Raw genomic sequence first — 14,242 nt, 5'->3', positions numbered from 1 at the left:
TGCAAAATAGATTCAGGTTAGTCCTTCTCTGTTTTGAATGCTTCTGTGTCCATATTGTCTTTCTGGACTCTTTTTTTTTTTTTTTTTTTTCCCCAGCATAGCTGTTTTCTGTATAGCAACATATGATAATGAAGTTCACATAGCCTCTGTCCTAACTTGGGGATGTGCAGAGGAAGAAAAAAAAAGAAAACCAGCACACTAGCTGTCACATAAAACTGACATTTCATTTGCCACTAATTATTAGTTATCAAAATGTTCATGTCACATAAACAGCAGCTCTCCTCTCTGATCCCAGTGTCCTCCTCATTTCTGTTACCACCCTGTGTTGATGTTGATTGAGGACCAGGGTCAAATTTGCAGTGCTGTTCTTTCTCTTTGCAGACTCTTTGGGGAGGACGATATGGTCATTGATCCGCTGGAGCTGCTGGGGCGAAGGGTTGATTTCCAGATTCACGTTGCAGAGTGCCTTGGAGTCAAATGGTTGCGGGATGCTGTGGGAAGAGGCATTCAGATAGGGTATTGTGTTGCAACAACTCCCTGCTTCCTCAGAACAAGCCTGTTTTGTGCTTCTGGTGAAACTGAGAGCAGGTTTAGCCTTGCTCACGTGGAAGTCATGAGCCTGCAGAAACCATTATCTCTTTTGCTTGGGTCTTTAAGCTGCAACAAGAATTTAACCTTGAATCTCTGAAACTGCAGAGAGATATGCAGTGTTGGCCTAAAAATATCCCTCCCATTTTTAAAAGGTCTGTGTTGAGCAAGGATTTACATGACTTCATTTGTTATCCTCAAAGATATGGGTGGAGCTGGAGAAATGCCCCATGGATTACTGAATAGGCAGAAAGCTAGAAGTCTCAGAATAAAAAATGGAGTTATGAATATTTTAAAGCTTTTTGTGCGTTTTTGACAGCATGCCACGCTGCTGCTGTCAACAGAATAAGTACTAAAAATTAATAAAGCACAGTAATATTTTTACATGTCCTGCGGGTGCTGAATGACTGCATAAGGCACTTTATTGAGCATGAAAGAACAGCTGACCTTGAAATGCTGCAGTATTTGTTTCTGCTCAACTTTTGTGTCTGTTTAAATAGTGACATTTTCAGAGACTGAATTGGTTTTTAATTATTTTTTTATGCTTGCATTTTTTGTCTTTAGGTATAGAGTTTATGATCTTCCACGCTCTTTATACACAAAACCGGTCTGGAAAAACGTGAATCCGAAGATAGAAGAAACAGTCCATTTCTCAGCTCTAAATGCGTCCTATGAATTTTTGAATTATTTACAGAAAAATGCTTTAATTGTTGATTTGTGGGGACTTCAAGGTATTTCTTCCTGAAATTTTCGCTTTTGAAAGTCTTATATTACATATTTTATGTTCTCCTTCAGTGATGGTTGGTAGATAGAATCAAACTGTATTGTCCATCATTACGGATACAAAAATATTCAGAATGTGAAAAACAGGTAGTGGTTTCCTGGTATAATTTTAAAATGATCATGTTGACTCACAGCTTGGATGAAGTGCTAAGGAAAAGGCTATTTCTGCCTTGAATTCAGAGTTTGAAAAGAGGCTGTACACTGTGTATACCGTAAGTACTGCACACAGCATACAATAAGGGCACCAGTAGCAAAGAGCAAGTGATGGCCAAGTCCTGACCATGCTTTGTCTTTCCTTTGCTGCAGAAGGTTGCGTGGAGATGGACTACTCCCTGGATGGTCTTTTGCTCACAAGTGAGGGCACTGTTGTGGTTGATAATCCCAAAGCTTTGACTGCAAGCAGTGCTGGTCTGGTAAGTATACGTGGATTACTGATACTACGTTCCGACAAACCCACTTGATTTTCATGGGAATATGAAATGAGCGAAGGTTCCAGGGAAACATCTAATTAAGCACAGTGCTGTGTCTGAGCCTGAAGCACTCCCTGTGTACGGCTCTGAAGCACTGTAATGGATGACAGAGCCTGGCAGGGGTGTAATGCAGCTGCAGGATGCAAGTGCTGAGCAGCTCTGTACGCATTTGCTGGAGCACCGCAGTGAGGTGCTTCCATTGTAACTGTTTCTTGACCTTGCCAGCTTATTTAATTACATTAGAGAGTAAAAGACTGTAAAAGAAATGAAGCAGTTAAGCGATTCCTACAGGTGCATGTGTGCTCACACATATGTTTCAATACAATTGTTTTAGATATATATATTTGTATATATTTCTCTGTGTATAAATACAGCTATATGTATGCATGCATATACACACATACAGAAAGAGATAGTAAAGCTAAAGCACTGCCCCTGATACTTGCAGAAATTCTCTTACCACTTTTGCTAATGAAATACCATGACAACAAGCCGGTGAACATTGGCTTGGCAGCTGGGGAAATAATAAATGAATGTTTGTTTAAAGGGCTAATAAAACTGTAAGGAAGGAAAAAATATCCATCTGAAGCCATAGAAAAGTTTGTTTTCAAAATTCAGTATCATGAAGAATGTAACAGTTCCATTAGCCCATTGGGAATATCCATTTATCTGTTTAGAAGTGCTTTTCATAGACGGGAATCAGTAAGGATTTGGTGATAATTATCTGAACTGCAGTTTTCTAAAAAATCCAGGATACAGGTAACGAGGTGCCTGAACTGTACCGGAAGCTGCTGCAGATGGAACAAGAGACAGAGCTGCTGAGAGAGGTCAACAGAGCTTTAAGAGAAGAAAATGTCCTTCTTCAAGACAAACTAAAGAAATGGGACACAGGACACCACGAAAGTCAGTGCTCATCACAAACTGTCTCAGTAACTCATGCTTCTGCTACAGTTCTCCCTTACCCGTACTGCCCTAGGACACAGGCTCTACAGAAAGTTAATTTATATCCCCCTGACTTTTTCTCCTCTGACAAAGGGAATCAGCCTGCCATTTCCAATGACAATAAATTCAAGATTGATATATATTTTTAAAATTATTTTAGTTTATTAATAAAAAAAAATGTCTCTTGCATTTTAGAGAAGAAATCTGAGTCACCTACCAAGGCAATTAAGATGATGAAACAGCCTTTGGGAGAAACTGAAGAGATGTGCAGCCATCGGACCAGCTGTGATGCAGAATTTGCCAAGGCCCTTAAGATCTTCTATCAAAACATGAATGTAGTCAGACAGCAATTCCTTCAGTTGAAGCACTCTAGGCCACCAGTAGGTACAGTTTTTACATTTTTTTACAAAGTTTTTACAATTTTAAGCATCAGAGGCCACTTTTCTAAGGAATTTTGTCCTAGCTTTAGGAATCTGAAACTGGAGGTTTCAGAACTGGAGGTTCACAGAATCACAGGATGGGTACGGTTGGGCTACAATTGGTTTCTTATCCTGGAGTTTTCCAGGTGTTTTGCACAGGACCAGAGGTACTGCCAAGACCTGCAGACTGTGTGCAGTCAGACATGCAGGTTTGAACACTAGAGACTTGAACAGCCTCACACTGAAGTGGGCATGTTGCTACAGAGGTGCCTGCTTATCAGAGAAGCCATACGTTAACCAGGTCTGTTAGGTATTTAGCTGTATGTCTACGTAGTGCTTCATGGGAGTTAGCTTGTCATCATCTTCTTTATACGGTTTCTTCAGGATGGTTCTTTTTGTCTTTTTTTAATTTACATAAGCTTTTACTTCAGGCTCTGACAACTTTAAGTAAGCAATAACTCTTCAGCACAAAACTACCCTCTAGAACACAGGTCAGATTTGTCAGGGGTGTGATGCAAATGGGCTTTTAGACTTGGTTGGCTTGGTATTCAGGAAGTCTTCTAGATTGCTTGGCAATGAAGCCATTTTTTACTGAAGCTGGCAAGGAGACTTTATGGCATATGTAGGCTTTCATGGTGTGACCTTTTCATGAGGGCTCTAGCTCTTCCCGTTACTGCTCAATAGCCCAGTTTCTTGCCAGCAACACTGAACTGCTTTGATTTTTTTCTGACTCTATATAACCTTTAGTTATACAGAGTAAGAAAGTCTCCTCAACTGGTTTATCATTTTCCTGTTTACACTGTTTACGGTTTTTCTGCAGGGAACAAGTTAGAAACATGTAAACAGCAGTTTGTTTTGGCTTCTTACGTATTTGGCCTAAAACGCAGCTCAGAGTTGGAGTGCCTTCCCCAACCTCCAGCAGTCATTTGAAACAGCCTTTATTGTGTGGTTGGGAGCAGTGAAAAACAAACTCTAACACCATCCTGTATTTAATGTTGTAAGTGTAGCAGTTCTAGCATCTGGGTTAAGAGTAGCATGATCTGAATTTTAATCCAACAAATACTTCAGGCCCAACTGTATTAAAGAACTGTGTATTATGTTTCCTGTGCAGATGGAAGTTGTTAGCTGTTCACGGTTTCCTCTTACGCTGGCCTAATCCTTAGCCTAGAGAACCATAGTGCATTTTTTTAGTATAACCGTTGTTGGGATGCAAATTCAAGTTTTTCTTCTCAGAATAAGAGACATTGATTATAAAGCAAATGTGTGTTTCTCCTGATCTTGGTATTTGTTTTCTGCAATTGAAGAACTAAACTGTGTATCAACAAGGTATTAGATGCTTACAGGCTATACATTTCTAAAACCCACTGCTTAATTTCTGGTTATCTAGTAGCAGGATGATTGGTGGTTATCTCAAGGACAAAAGATACTGTCAAGTCACCAGCTCTCTTTTGTGCATACATGAAAAATTCATTGCCACTTAGTTAAAGTTAGCTCTGAAGTAAGCTCTGGCTTGTGCCCAGTCTTACTCCCTCAGATGTTGCTGCAAAAGAGCGAGTGGTGCAATTCATCTGGCCTGGAGAAAGAGCAGAGCTACCTTCCTAAGCACATCCTTCCTGTTGTGATGCATGCTATTCTCCTTGGCAAAAGAACATGCAATTATGATCCTAATTTTAGTTTTTGAGGCTGTGGTTTATTCTAGCAGTTGCCTCCCTTTTATTCAGTTACTGCCTTAGTTAAACCCCTGAGACCTTCAGGTATTCTTTGCTGTTTAAGTAAAAAAATGACATGGTTGTTCAGCACAACTCATTTATTTTATTATGTTTTAGCAGGAAGATAATTTGCAGGTACTGCGTCTTTTTACAGAGAGACAATCACAGATGATAAGTGATTTTGGGAAACAACTTGAGTCAACCATTTACAAGCTGAAAAGTGATGTTGCTCTTATAGTTAAGAAGAAGCGGGAATACACAGCACATAGCAAATCTTGAGGATTCCCTCCAAGGAAGGCATCGAAGTGCAAAGTGAGTTTTCAGTTTGTCTTTAAGTTCTATCATGAGCATTTTTATACACCATAGTTTAAAGGCAAATGTTATACCCATTCCCTCAGCTTTTTTTTGTTTATGGTATCAGCCTCTAAAAATCACTTGTTACGAATCTGTTTCGCGCTAAGACAAGAAATGAAGTTTTTCAGAAATATTAAGTTCATCTGTAGCAATGCTCTGATCTCAGCAACCTGTAAGTGCGAAAAAAGCTGTTATATTACTAAATGCAGATGTATTAGAAAAAATAGTTTGCTAGATGTGTTATCATTCAACCACAGAGACTCCTGAAAGGTAACTTAATATTTACAAACAAATATGGAATTTGTTTCAACAGTTTAGAAGTAGTGTAACTTCCTACAGTTACTATACTGACAAGGCTGCTACTTAGTCACTTTGTAAATGCATGGTTTTTGACACTGCTTTGCATACTGCACTTATTATACTAGAATGACTTGTTCTCAGTTGAAAGGATGAAATGGCAGCTGGTCTTCAGCTAGCTCTATATTACAACATGGGTTTTCTCTTTTTTAGTATGCCTTGCTACAGGCAAGCTGGTAGGACTGAAAGTCAACACTACTTGTCTACTTAAGACAAGTACAGTCAGCTGATCCTCATAATAACCCACCAAAAAGACAAAACTACTCCTTAAACCTTAAGAAAAAAACAACTACTCTGACTTGACTATGGGTACTAAGCCTTTAAAAATAAGAACACCAAAAGGTAACCGTGCCTATCCCAAACAGGCATGAGGAATAACTAGTAGTTTCATCTGCTAAGGCACTTGGTATCCAGGGCCTGCCTGCTTCAAATAGTTGCGGTGAGAAGGTTGTGGTTAATTGCAGACTGAATTATGTAGTAACTTAAAACTTAGGCTGCTGTTCCGCAACTTAAGGTGAAAGAGATTAAACAACGTTCTAGAACTAGTACCCAATAAATCACTGATTTAATATGTTCATGAATTAAAACTCAGTATCTTCTAAGGTTTTGTTTCCGTTATAGTATACGTTATTATACTTTTTAGCTTATTTTTTCTGCTGTAAACAACAGCACAATGAAACTATTTTATGATTATGCTTCTACAGTCAAATGAACTTTATTGGAATTAGACACAGGGAAGATGTTAGTTCATACAGTTATGTCTTGATGTCAGACTTCAGGCTGGCTAATAACAGAGAACTCAACACCATGGCTGTTGAGGCGATCAATCAGTTTTGTTTTAGAGAAGGCAGCTCCTGGAGAATACACTCCACCTCTGTTAACAAAAATCAAAAGAGAAAAACATTAGTGGTACAGTGACCAAATGCTACCTTTATCTGAAGTCAAAAATATGTTCCCCTGTCTAGGAAAGAAAAAGCCACTTTGTGCCAGACGGAGCATGTGAGCAAGCTGGTTACATTTAGAGGCTCATTTCTGCATCTAGCAAACTCAATAGAAATTTTTCCATAGCTGAAAATATAGACACTGGTGCAGTGGATGCTGCAAAAACATAACTAAAAACTGTAATTACATCCTTTCAAGTTGAAAGGCAGATAAAGAGTAAGTGACTTTATCATGGTGAACTATCTCCCTTGCATAGCAAGGATCATGTTTAATAGCACTGCCATTTGAGTGAGGTAAGAAAGCAATCCATAGGGTTATAGAGAATCTGTATTTTCAAAGAGAAACGTGCACACAGTAGCTGTAATGGAAATCAATGTGTTCTACATAGAAAAGTACTCACTGTTTAGGCAGACAAGTTGCATCTTCCAGAAGAGCTAAGGCTGCTTGAACCATTGCAATTGGAGTTGCAACATAGCCTGGTTCTGATGAAAACCAAACATACAATGTGTTTAAACACAAAATTCACATTTCAAATTTTAATCTTTTTTCTTATGGCAAGCTATCTCCATTTAAGATTAGCTTGCTTTTTTTTTTAACCTGGTTATCATCCTAAATAGCTGAAGAAGTCCTTAAGAACTAATGTGAACAGAGATTTGCCTCAAATATAAGCCTATAACCACACAACAACCGTGAGTTATCACTGCAAAGTGACAGCAAGCTCTTTACTACAGCAAGAGCCTTGCACATCTGTGCTTAAAAGACTTTTTGATGTGACACTGCTTACATCTGGCTACATATATTGTTATTTAAAGTAGCAATGGTTCATTAACTCCCTTCTGAATGTACATTCTTGTTGTCTCCACAACTGTTCAAAAAGCAGGTTACAATGCATGCTAGGATAAAGAAAATACTCTCTAAAGGCTGCTGACTTAGTAGATGGTAGTGGAACCATAACCGTGTATCAGGGTAGGAAATGTGATGCAGTTAGCTGCTAACATACATACCCGGTCCTTTCACTTGAGTGCAAATCTTTACATTTGGTTTGCCGTTCTGTGGATTCTGCCCCTCACTGTAACCCTCGCCAAAAAAGGTCATTGTGAAGGAGGTTTCATCCATCTGTAGTGGACAAGACATGAAGCGTGGTCACCAAAACAGTAACTCACTTCTATCAGGCAAACAGGAGTAGTAAATGTATTATGCCAAATGCCGTGATACATCTAAACATGAAAGCAGTTATTTTGAGTCATTGCTTAAAAGGTACAATCACAGTTACATAATCACTTTCACTTTACTGGAAGTTACAGCCCTAAAGTCCATTTATTCTCTCACTGCTTTCAGGCTTGAGTTTTTGCTACTCAATCTGTCATCACCTTTGACAGTTTGTATGTTGTGAGCCATTCCTGTGAATACATCAGACCTAGAAATATGATCCACTTTTTCTTGTATCAGTTCCACATACCTAATAACAGAAGGCATGATGACTTAAATATTCATAGGCATACACAGTGTGCATTTAAAAAGAATTTATTTCTTGGAGACTAAGTGGTAGACCACAGCTTACTATTCTACCATTACCATAACGAACTTCTTCAATAACTAGGATGGAAAGCAGTCCGTTACCTGTTTCTGGGTTGGTCCTTTCTTTGTGAAACGTCCAGCAGAGAAAAATTCTGGATACTATATAATGAGAGGGAAAAGGAAAACAACAAAAAAACCTTATGTTAACCTAAAGAAAAAAAGCCTCCAAGCACTTAATTCTTTTGTGCTTTGTACACTTACTTTTGTCAGAAGTTTTCTTCCAAAGCTAAATTTCACAAGAAGAAGAAATAAAATGCCAGCAATCATCAGCTTCACAACAGAGCCAAGACCACCTATATTCACATAAGCACCATACTGTACCTAAGGCAAAAACATATTTTCAGTGATCGAATTTACATCAAAATTTTTTCACAGATTCATTTTTAAAAATGCAGGATGCAAGTTTTTAATACAACATAGAGCTATTTGCAGAAGACTTTTAAACAGCTGAGTTCTAAACAACTCCTTGAATAACACTTGACTTTATAATTCATTATGAGAAAGCAATGTAACTACGGAATGGAGATGGAGAGAGTACGGTAAACAACAGTGGAAAACTTAAGAGTTGTCTTCTGTATCTGATTTCAGGCTTCTTTCCCAAGATACTCCTTTCCTTCTCTCTGTGTTTTGATTTAAGAGAAACCAAGGCCTTGCATTACAATTCTGGAATAGCAACAACAAAACTTTCTCATTAATATTTCCAAGTATATTTTTAGAGCACTGACACCTTCAACCCTAACTGATGCCAGCGATTCTGCACAGCTGTTACATGAACTGTCAGTGCTGGTCTCCTCTCAGGGAACCATGGAAAACAACTATGTATCCTTCTCACCACCAACACACTTCATGTTGCCTTCACTCTGCACACCAGAGACTCAAGCATAAAAGAAGTTTCCAAATACAAATGAGCAGCATATAATTTATCTATGACAAAGTTTAGTACATGATACCAACCTGTCTATTGTTACATAGACTACACTTATGATGCCTTTAAAATCTTCACTGATATAACAAAAAAGCCTCTGCACGGGTACAAAACTAAATACCTTTACAGTTTCCTAAAAGCATGAAGCCCACTTTTCAAACACTTCTGTAACCCAAAGCTTCCATTCCTTACAAATACATACGCAGAAATCAGGCAGCATAAAAACCCTACAAAAGACTCTTAGAATTATTTTTCTAGCAGCAGAAAGCAAGCTCATCAGGCAGGATATCACACCGTATGAAACAGGCCCGGGCATACAGAAGAACCTGGACCACATCAGGTCTCAAGCAGCTTCCAAAAGATAATCAACAGAACAAGCCTTTTTCTCTACACAAGCAAAAGCTCATTATTATTTATTTAACTGCAGAAACCCTGGTACGCTGATCTACACAAAGAACTATTATTACATATAGGACGGATTTGCTGAAAATTAAAATAAAAGACATACTACACTAGTAGCAGTAACTTACTGGTGTTTCCTGCAACTGTGTGTGCAAATAGCGCTGAGACCGTTTCACGACAGAAACATCAGATCCCATGAATGGAATAGCGTACTGTTTGAATTCCTGACTGTAGAACACAAGTCCTCTGCAAATGGAAAAAAACATTCACAAAAAACATTCAAAACTTCATGCAAACAAAGAAATTGATCATAGCAGTGCTATCAACACTGGCTTTCTCTCAAGCATTTTTATGACATTATCTCTTTTCACTGAAAGTAAAACGATTCAATGATTCAAATTTATCCTTGGCTCAACTCGAGATTCCATGAACTATAGCTAGGATAAATATGATAATCAAAATAATATTCTCATATTTGTTTTTTCCATTCTACGTTCATCGCTTCTGAAATAAAAGTTTGCCATGCCATTAAGTCTTTTAGAACATGCTAACTGTGAGACATGGTAAATGCTAACATGTTATTTTTCAGTGAAATATGAACATATCTTCAATTCTACCAGACAAGCGTGTGTATGTGTAGATTTTCCTAAAGTCTTAAATGTATATTTTTAGCATTTAATAATATGCTAACATTCTATATAATAAATCCTGGAACTGTTAGAAAACAGCTTGTTTCACATTTTAAGCTTTTTATACCTTCTTTTAAGTTTCGCACCAACTACTGGAACAGGGGCATATCCTATCTTTTTTCGAAGCTTCTTCAGGTTGTCTTGATCTGCGAGGCCATAAACAGCTGACTTCCAAGTCCCATCATGTATACAAGCACCCTGGTAAAATACCATGAAACAATAATTAATGCAGTTAAGGCTTTAAATATTATTTTAATGATGACTTTGGAATTATTACATAGCATTACAAAATTATAACACAAATGTATTCTGATTACATGCACTATCGAGTATATCAAAACAACCCCAACAAGTAGCAACAAAAAAACCAGCCAAAGCATTAGGATTACTGGCAACACACTTACGTATCCACTACGGTTTGTGTATGAGTCCTTACCAGTCTCTGTGCAAATCAACTGCAAAACCTAAATATTTCTTGAAACTGCTTAATACAACAAATTTTATGTCAGCCTATGCAAACAAACCTTACAAAATGGCACTTCCTTGGGATACTTTTTTATTAGCTTCTAAAGAATAAAGTATTATATAATAGATATATAATATATATTAGCTTCTAAAGAATAAAGACTCATCATGAAGGAACTGGCACAGCTTGTTCCTTGGTCTGCATTAACCTAACAACAGTTATTCAAATAGGCTACGCTGATGTCATCACAAGTTCCCATGATGGTATAAACCAACTAACCTCAGGTCCAGATTTCACTGTCAGGAAACTTTCGACAGAAGTTAAGGTACCTTAAAAAGAGGAGAAAACGTGAAGGGTAATTACTTGGGATATACACTCAGGTTAGTTCACACAGCCAGAGGATACTCTGGCAGCCTCAAATGGCAGACTACTGACATTGCTAGTGGACAGGACAGAGACACACCTTTATCTCAAAGGAAAGTAAACTAAGATTAAGATCTGGAGCTCTTTTTGTTAGCAAATAATAATTTCATACATACAGTACTTCAGTAACAGTCATTAAACTTATCTTGAGTCATTAAATGCTACAGTTGTTTTTTCTAGTTAATAAGATCATGTAAATAATAAATCAAAAGAGTAAAAGAATATTAAAAGCCATATTTAGATTTCCCCAAAGTTTTGCGATAAAGGACAACATCGGCTGTGAAACATAGATGAATTAGGAGAGCTCAGTAGCTCTTATTACAAAAAAAGAAAAAAAAAAAGGCAAAAAACACTCAACATATCCTAAAACAAAGGTTGCTTAGTTGTAGCGAACAGCAAAACAAAACAGCTCCAAATTCTGCTTTGTTTCACTTTGCTCAGTTCCTTCTGAGCTTATAAACTGTTCCTGTAAGGGCAGATCTAAACATAACAAGCAACTGGATAGACAGGTGATAATACCAGAAAGTCAAAATAGGAAGAGATAAAAGACATCTTTATTCAAAACAAGTATCAGACATCAAATTATAAGCTCATGAACAACCAGATACTCGTTTTCATGCCTCTCCTTCTCTCCCTCTAATCAGATCCTTTTATAGATTTAGTTTTATTAAACTGAAAGTTGATGACATGCTCCAATATCAAGCATGTAATAGCAATTTTAATAGAATATTAGAGGCAAAACATTTGGATTCTCTTACTGGCCCTTCCAGTTACAAAGTCAGAATTGATGAACAAAGTATCCTTGTTTGGGATTAGGATAAAGAACTCTTTGCAGAGAATTAAATCATCTTACATCTTTTCTCAAATATATTTATTCTCTGAGTTACTGTCCAGCTGCTCTTGACATAAAAGGCACCGTAAGGCACTACCTACTTAGGTCTGTACAACAGCTGCTCAGTACTGGAGGCAGAGAAACAAAACCTATGAAACCTGATCATCCACTGATTTGCAATCCCTTCCCTACAGCCATCCTGTCCCCACTGTCTCTTCCTTACAGTATTCTCACTGCACAAGAAGAAGTATGCTGTGGCTTGCCCACAGATGCCCACACACTGGCTGAGCAGTCCACTTCCAACAAACGAACCTTCTGTTCTCTCAGTGAGCAGTATCACCTTGAATCCCATCTCTACCTAACCACCAATTTGCTTGAATCTAATGGGAGCGTGATTTAGATTTTCTTTTATATCTGTCTACCAGATTTGGCTGAAATTAGTTAGCTGGTAAAGGTGGGCAAAAAGACAAATTGAAGGAGGTTTGCTACAAGCATTTTTTTAGGAAACCAGATGAAAAGCATAATCTGTGTGTCTTTTTCAGCATAAAGTCATGTTAAGAAAGTCACCTTTCAACTTGTCTCTGGTGTACAGTACTCCCATATCAGCTGGTATAGAGTCAAAGCCACAGCTTCCAATGACGTACACTCCCTTCTCAGCAGCTTTTTCATTGTATTTCAGGTACATTCCTTCCAGAAACTAAAACACAGTCAGAACAGATACTTTAAGCAGATCCCATATTTGACAATATCCAATATTAAGCATCAGTGCTTTATTCTCAAATCATAGCAGCCTACATACTTCAAATTAGTTACATTTATATTATTATATACATTATATTTATATTACTATATAAATTATTTATATACATCTTTAAGACAGATGCGTATCATTTGTCTTTTATGGTATGAAAATGTCACAGCAGTGGGAAAAAAAAAGTGATCTATCCAAAATTCCTACCTGGAATCACAACTGAGACTTAAAGATAATATAAAAATGTTGGACTTCCAGAAAGAACCTGAGGGGCTCTTGTCTAAGAGTGAGAAAACTATACAAATAATACACATTCATACATCCTAAAGTTAACGCATCTTAAAACTGCGCATCAGGAGGCAGAACTTGTCTGCATGTTCAAAAACGCTAGCAGAAACATAAAACATACTAACCAAGTACTTTAAGAGAGCCGTAATGTAAGGTAGCATTTTTCAGATGGCACTTACCTGGGGTTCTCCACTGATGTCAATGCAGCTCGCACCGTTTTCAACACAAGCTTTCACGACAGGCTCTCCAAAAAATCTATACTGAAGAAGGCAAAAAACAGCACACGTAACAAAATAACCCCCCCACACGACTCACCCAACCTGCTTCATCTAGCGTACACCTACCAAAGAAGGAAGCACTTAATAGCTATTGATTTTTCTAAGTGGGGCAAATGTGATAGTCTTGTCTTCTGGGGGGAGGTTAGGGCCAGAGCAGCAGAGCAAACTTCATCACTGATAAAGGAGATTGCTGCACAAACCACTCCACCGTATCTCTCTCTAAAGATAAGATCACCAAAGCTGATTTAATATCTCTTATCTCAATTTATGCTTTTTGCATTTGCATTATCTGCATATTCTCTGCCTAACTTCACAGACCTTGCCATTATCTAACTTCCAGCTCTCGTACTTTGATCTGCTCTGAACGAGCTGGAAGCGTCGTCGCTTCGAGCTCTATAGTGTCCAAGGCCTCAAAACAGAGGTCCGCGGGTTTCTCTTCCAAACCTTATCTTTAAAACAAGGGCGAAGAGACGCGGCGGGGGAGCACTCACCGGGCCCACGCAGTTGAGCACCAGCCGGGTCTGCCTCGCCATGGCGGCCAGCGAGCCCGGGTCGCCCACATCGCACAGCAGCACGCCGACCTCCGGCCCCAGCGCCGCCTTGCCTGCGCACCGGAGACGGCCGTCACCGCCGGGATCACGGCCCCGGGGCCCTTCCCGAGCCCCTCGGCCCCCGCCCGGGAGCTGCTCCCAACGGAGCGGCCGGTGCTCCGCCCGCCCGCCCCCCGGCCGCGGTGCGTACCCAGCCTCTCGGCCGCCTGCTCCAGCACCTCCTGCAGCTTGGTGCGGCTCCGCCCGGCCACGGCCCAGCGCAGGGCGCCGCGCAGCTCCCCGCCGCTGGCCGCCCGCGCCACCTCCTCCACCACGAACTGCCCGGTGAAGCCGCTGGCCCCGAACACCACCAGCTCGTACGGCCGCTGCTCCCCCGCGCCGCCGCCTCCCGCCGCCATGTCGAGGGCACTGCCCGACCCCCAGCCGCCGCTCTGAGAGGCCCCTCCGCGCCTGGCAGCGGCCGGCACCGCCTGGCGCCGCCCCCGCCCCGCCCGC

The 14,242-nt window shown here is 39.6% G+C and overlaps 2 protein-coding genes across 3 annotated transcripts in view; one reads left to right on the top strand and one right to left on the bottom strand.

Moving 5' to 3' along the window:
- Nucleotides 1-5,190, top strand: part of LOC118254054 (kinesin-like protein KIF28) — a 27,531-nt gene extending 22,341 nt beyond the window's left edge. Inside the window, exons 18-23 of the mRNA XM_050709827.1 lie at nt 382-516; nt 1,153-1,319; nt 1,678-1,784; nt 2,594-2,744; nt 2,979-3,163; nt 5,029-5,190. Coding sequence (XP_050565784.1) covers nt 382-516; nt 1,153-1,319; nt 1,678-1,784; nt 2,594-2,744; nt 2,979-3,163; nt 5,029-5,190 — 907 coding nt within the window. The remainder of the gene's footprint in view (nt 1-381; nt 517-1,152; nt 1,320-1,677; nt 1,785-2,593; nt 2,745-2,978; nt 3,164-5,028) is intronic.
- Nucleotides 4,992-14,242, bottom strand: SCCPDH (saccharopine dehydrogenase (putative)). Of its 2 annotated transcripts, XM_035564664.2 has the most exons (13): nt 13,938-14,242; nt 13,688-13,800; nt 13,098-13,178; nt 12,447-12,576; nt 10,904-10,953; nt 10,226-10,356; nt 9,598-9,715; nt 8,344-8,463; nt 8,185-8,241; nt 7,569-7,680; nt 6,965-7,046; nt 6,376-6,496; nt 4,992-5,435 (listed from the first exon to the last, which is right to left on the bottom strand). In XM_035564664.2, the coding sequence occupies exons 1-12, from the start codon at nt 14,143-14,145 to the stop codon at nt 6,391-6,393; spliced, it is 1,308 nt and encodes a 435-aa protein (XP_035420557.1). In that variant the 5' UTR covers nt 14,146-14,242; the 3' UTR covers nt 4,992-5,435; nt 6,376-6,390. The 2 variants fall into 2 exon arrangements, with proteins under 2 accessions (XP_035420557.1, XP_035420547.1); XM_035564654.2 differs by having other exon boundaries at nt 4,992-6,496.

This window comes from Cygnus atratus, chromosome 3 (genome assembly GCF_013377495.2).
Source record: "Cygnus atratus isolate AKBS03 ecotype Queensland, Australia chromosome 3, CAtr_DNAZoo_HiC_assembly, whole genome shotgun sequence".
Classification (NCBI taxonomy): Eukaryota; Metazoa; Chordata; class Aves; order Anseriformes; family Anatidae; genus Cygnus; species Cygnus atratus.
Note: the sequence above shows the minus strand (reverse complement) of the source record. Positions and strands in the feature narration are given on the sequence as shown.

What these genes read in the sequence shown, in the direction of transcription:
- SCCPDH (XM_035564654.2), bottom strand. Translation starts at nt 14,145, where the DNA reads ATGGCGGCGGGAGGCGGCGGCGCGGGGGAGCAGCGGCCGTACGAGCTG. An exon ending in CACCAGAGACAAGTTGAAAG is followed by an intron (nt 10,954 to 12,446) that starts GTGACTTTCTTA and finishes CCTCTTTTTAAG; the next exon opens with GTACCTTAACTTCTGTCGAA. An exon ending in CACAGTTGCAGGAAACACCA is followed by an intron (nt 8,464 to 9,597) that starts GTAAGTTACTGC and finishes TTTTTGCCTTAG; the next exon opens with GTACAGTATGGTGCTTATGT.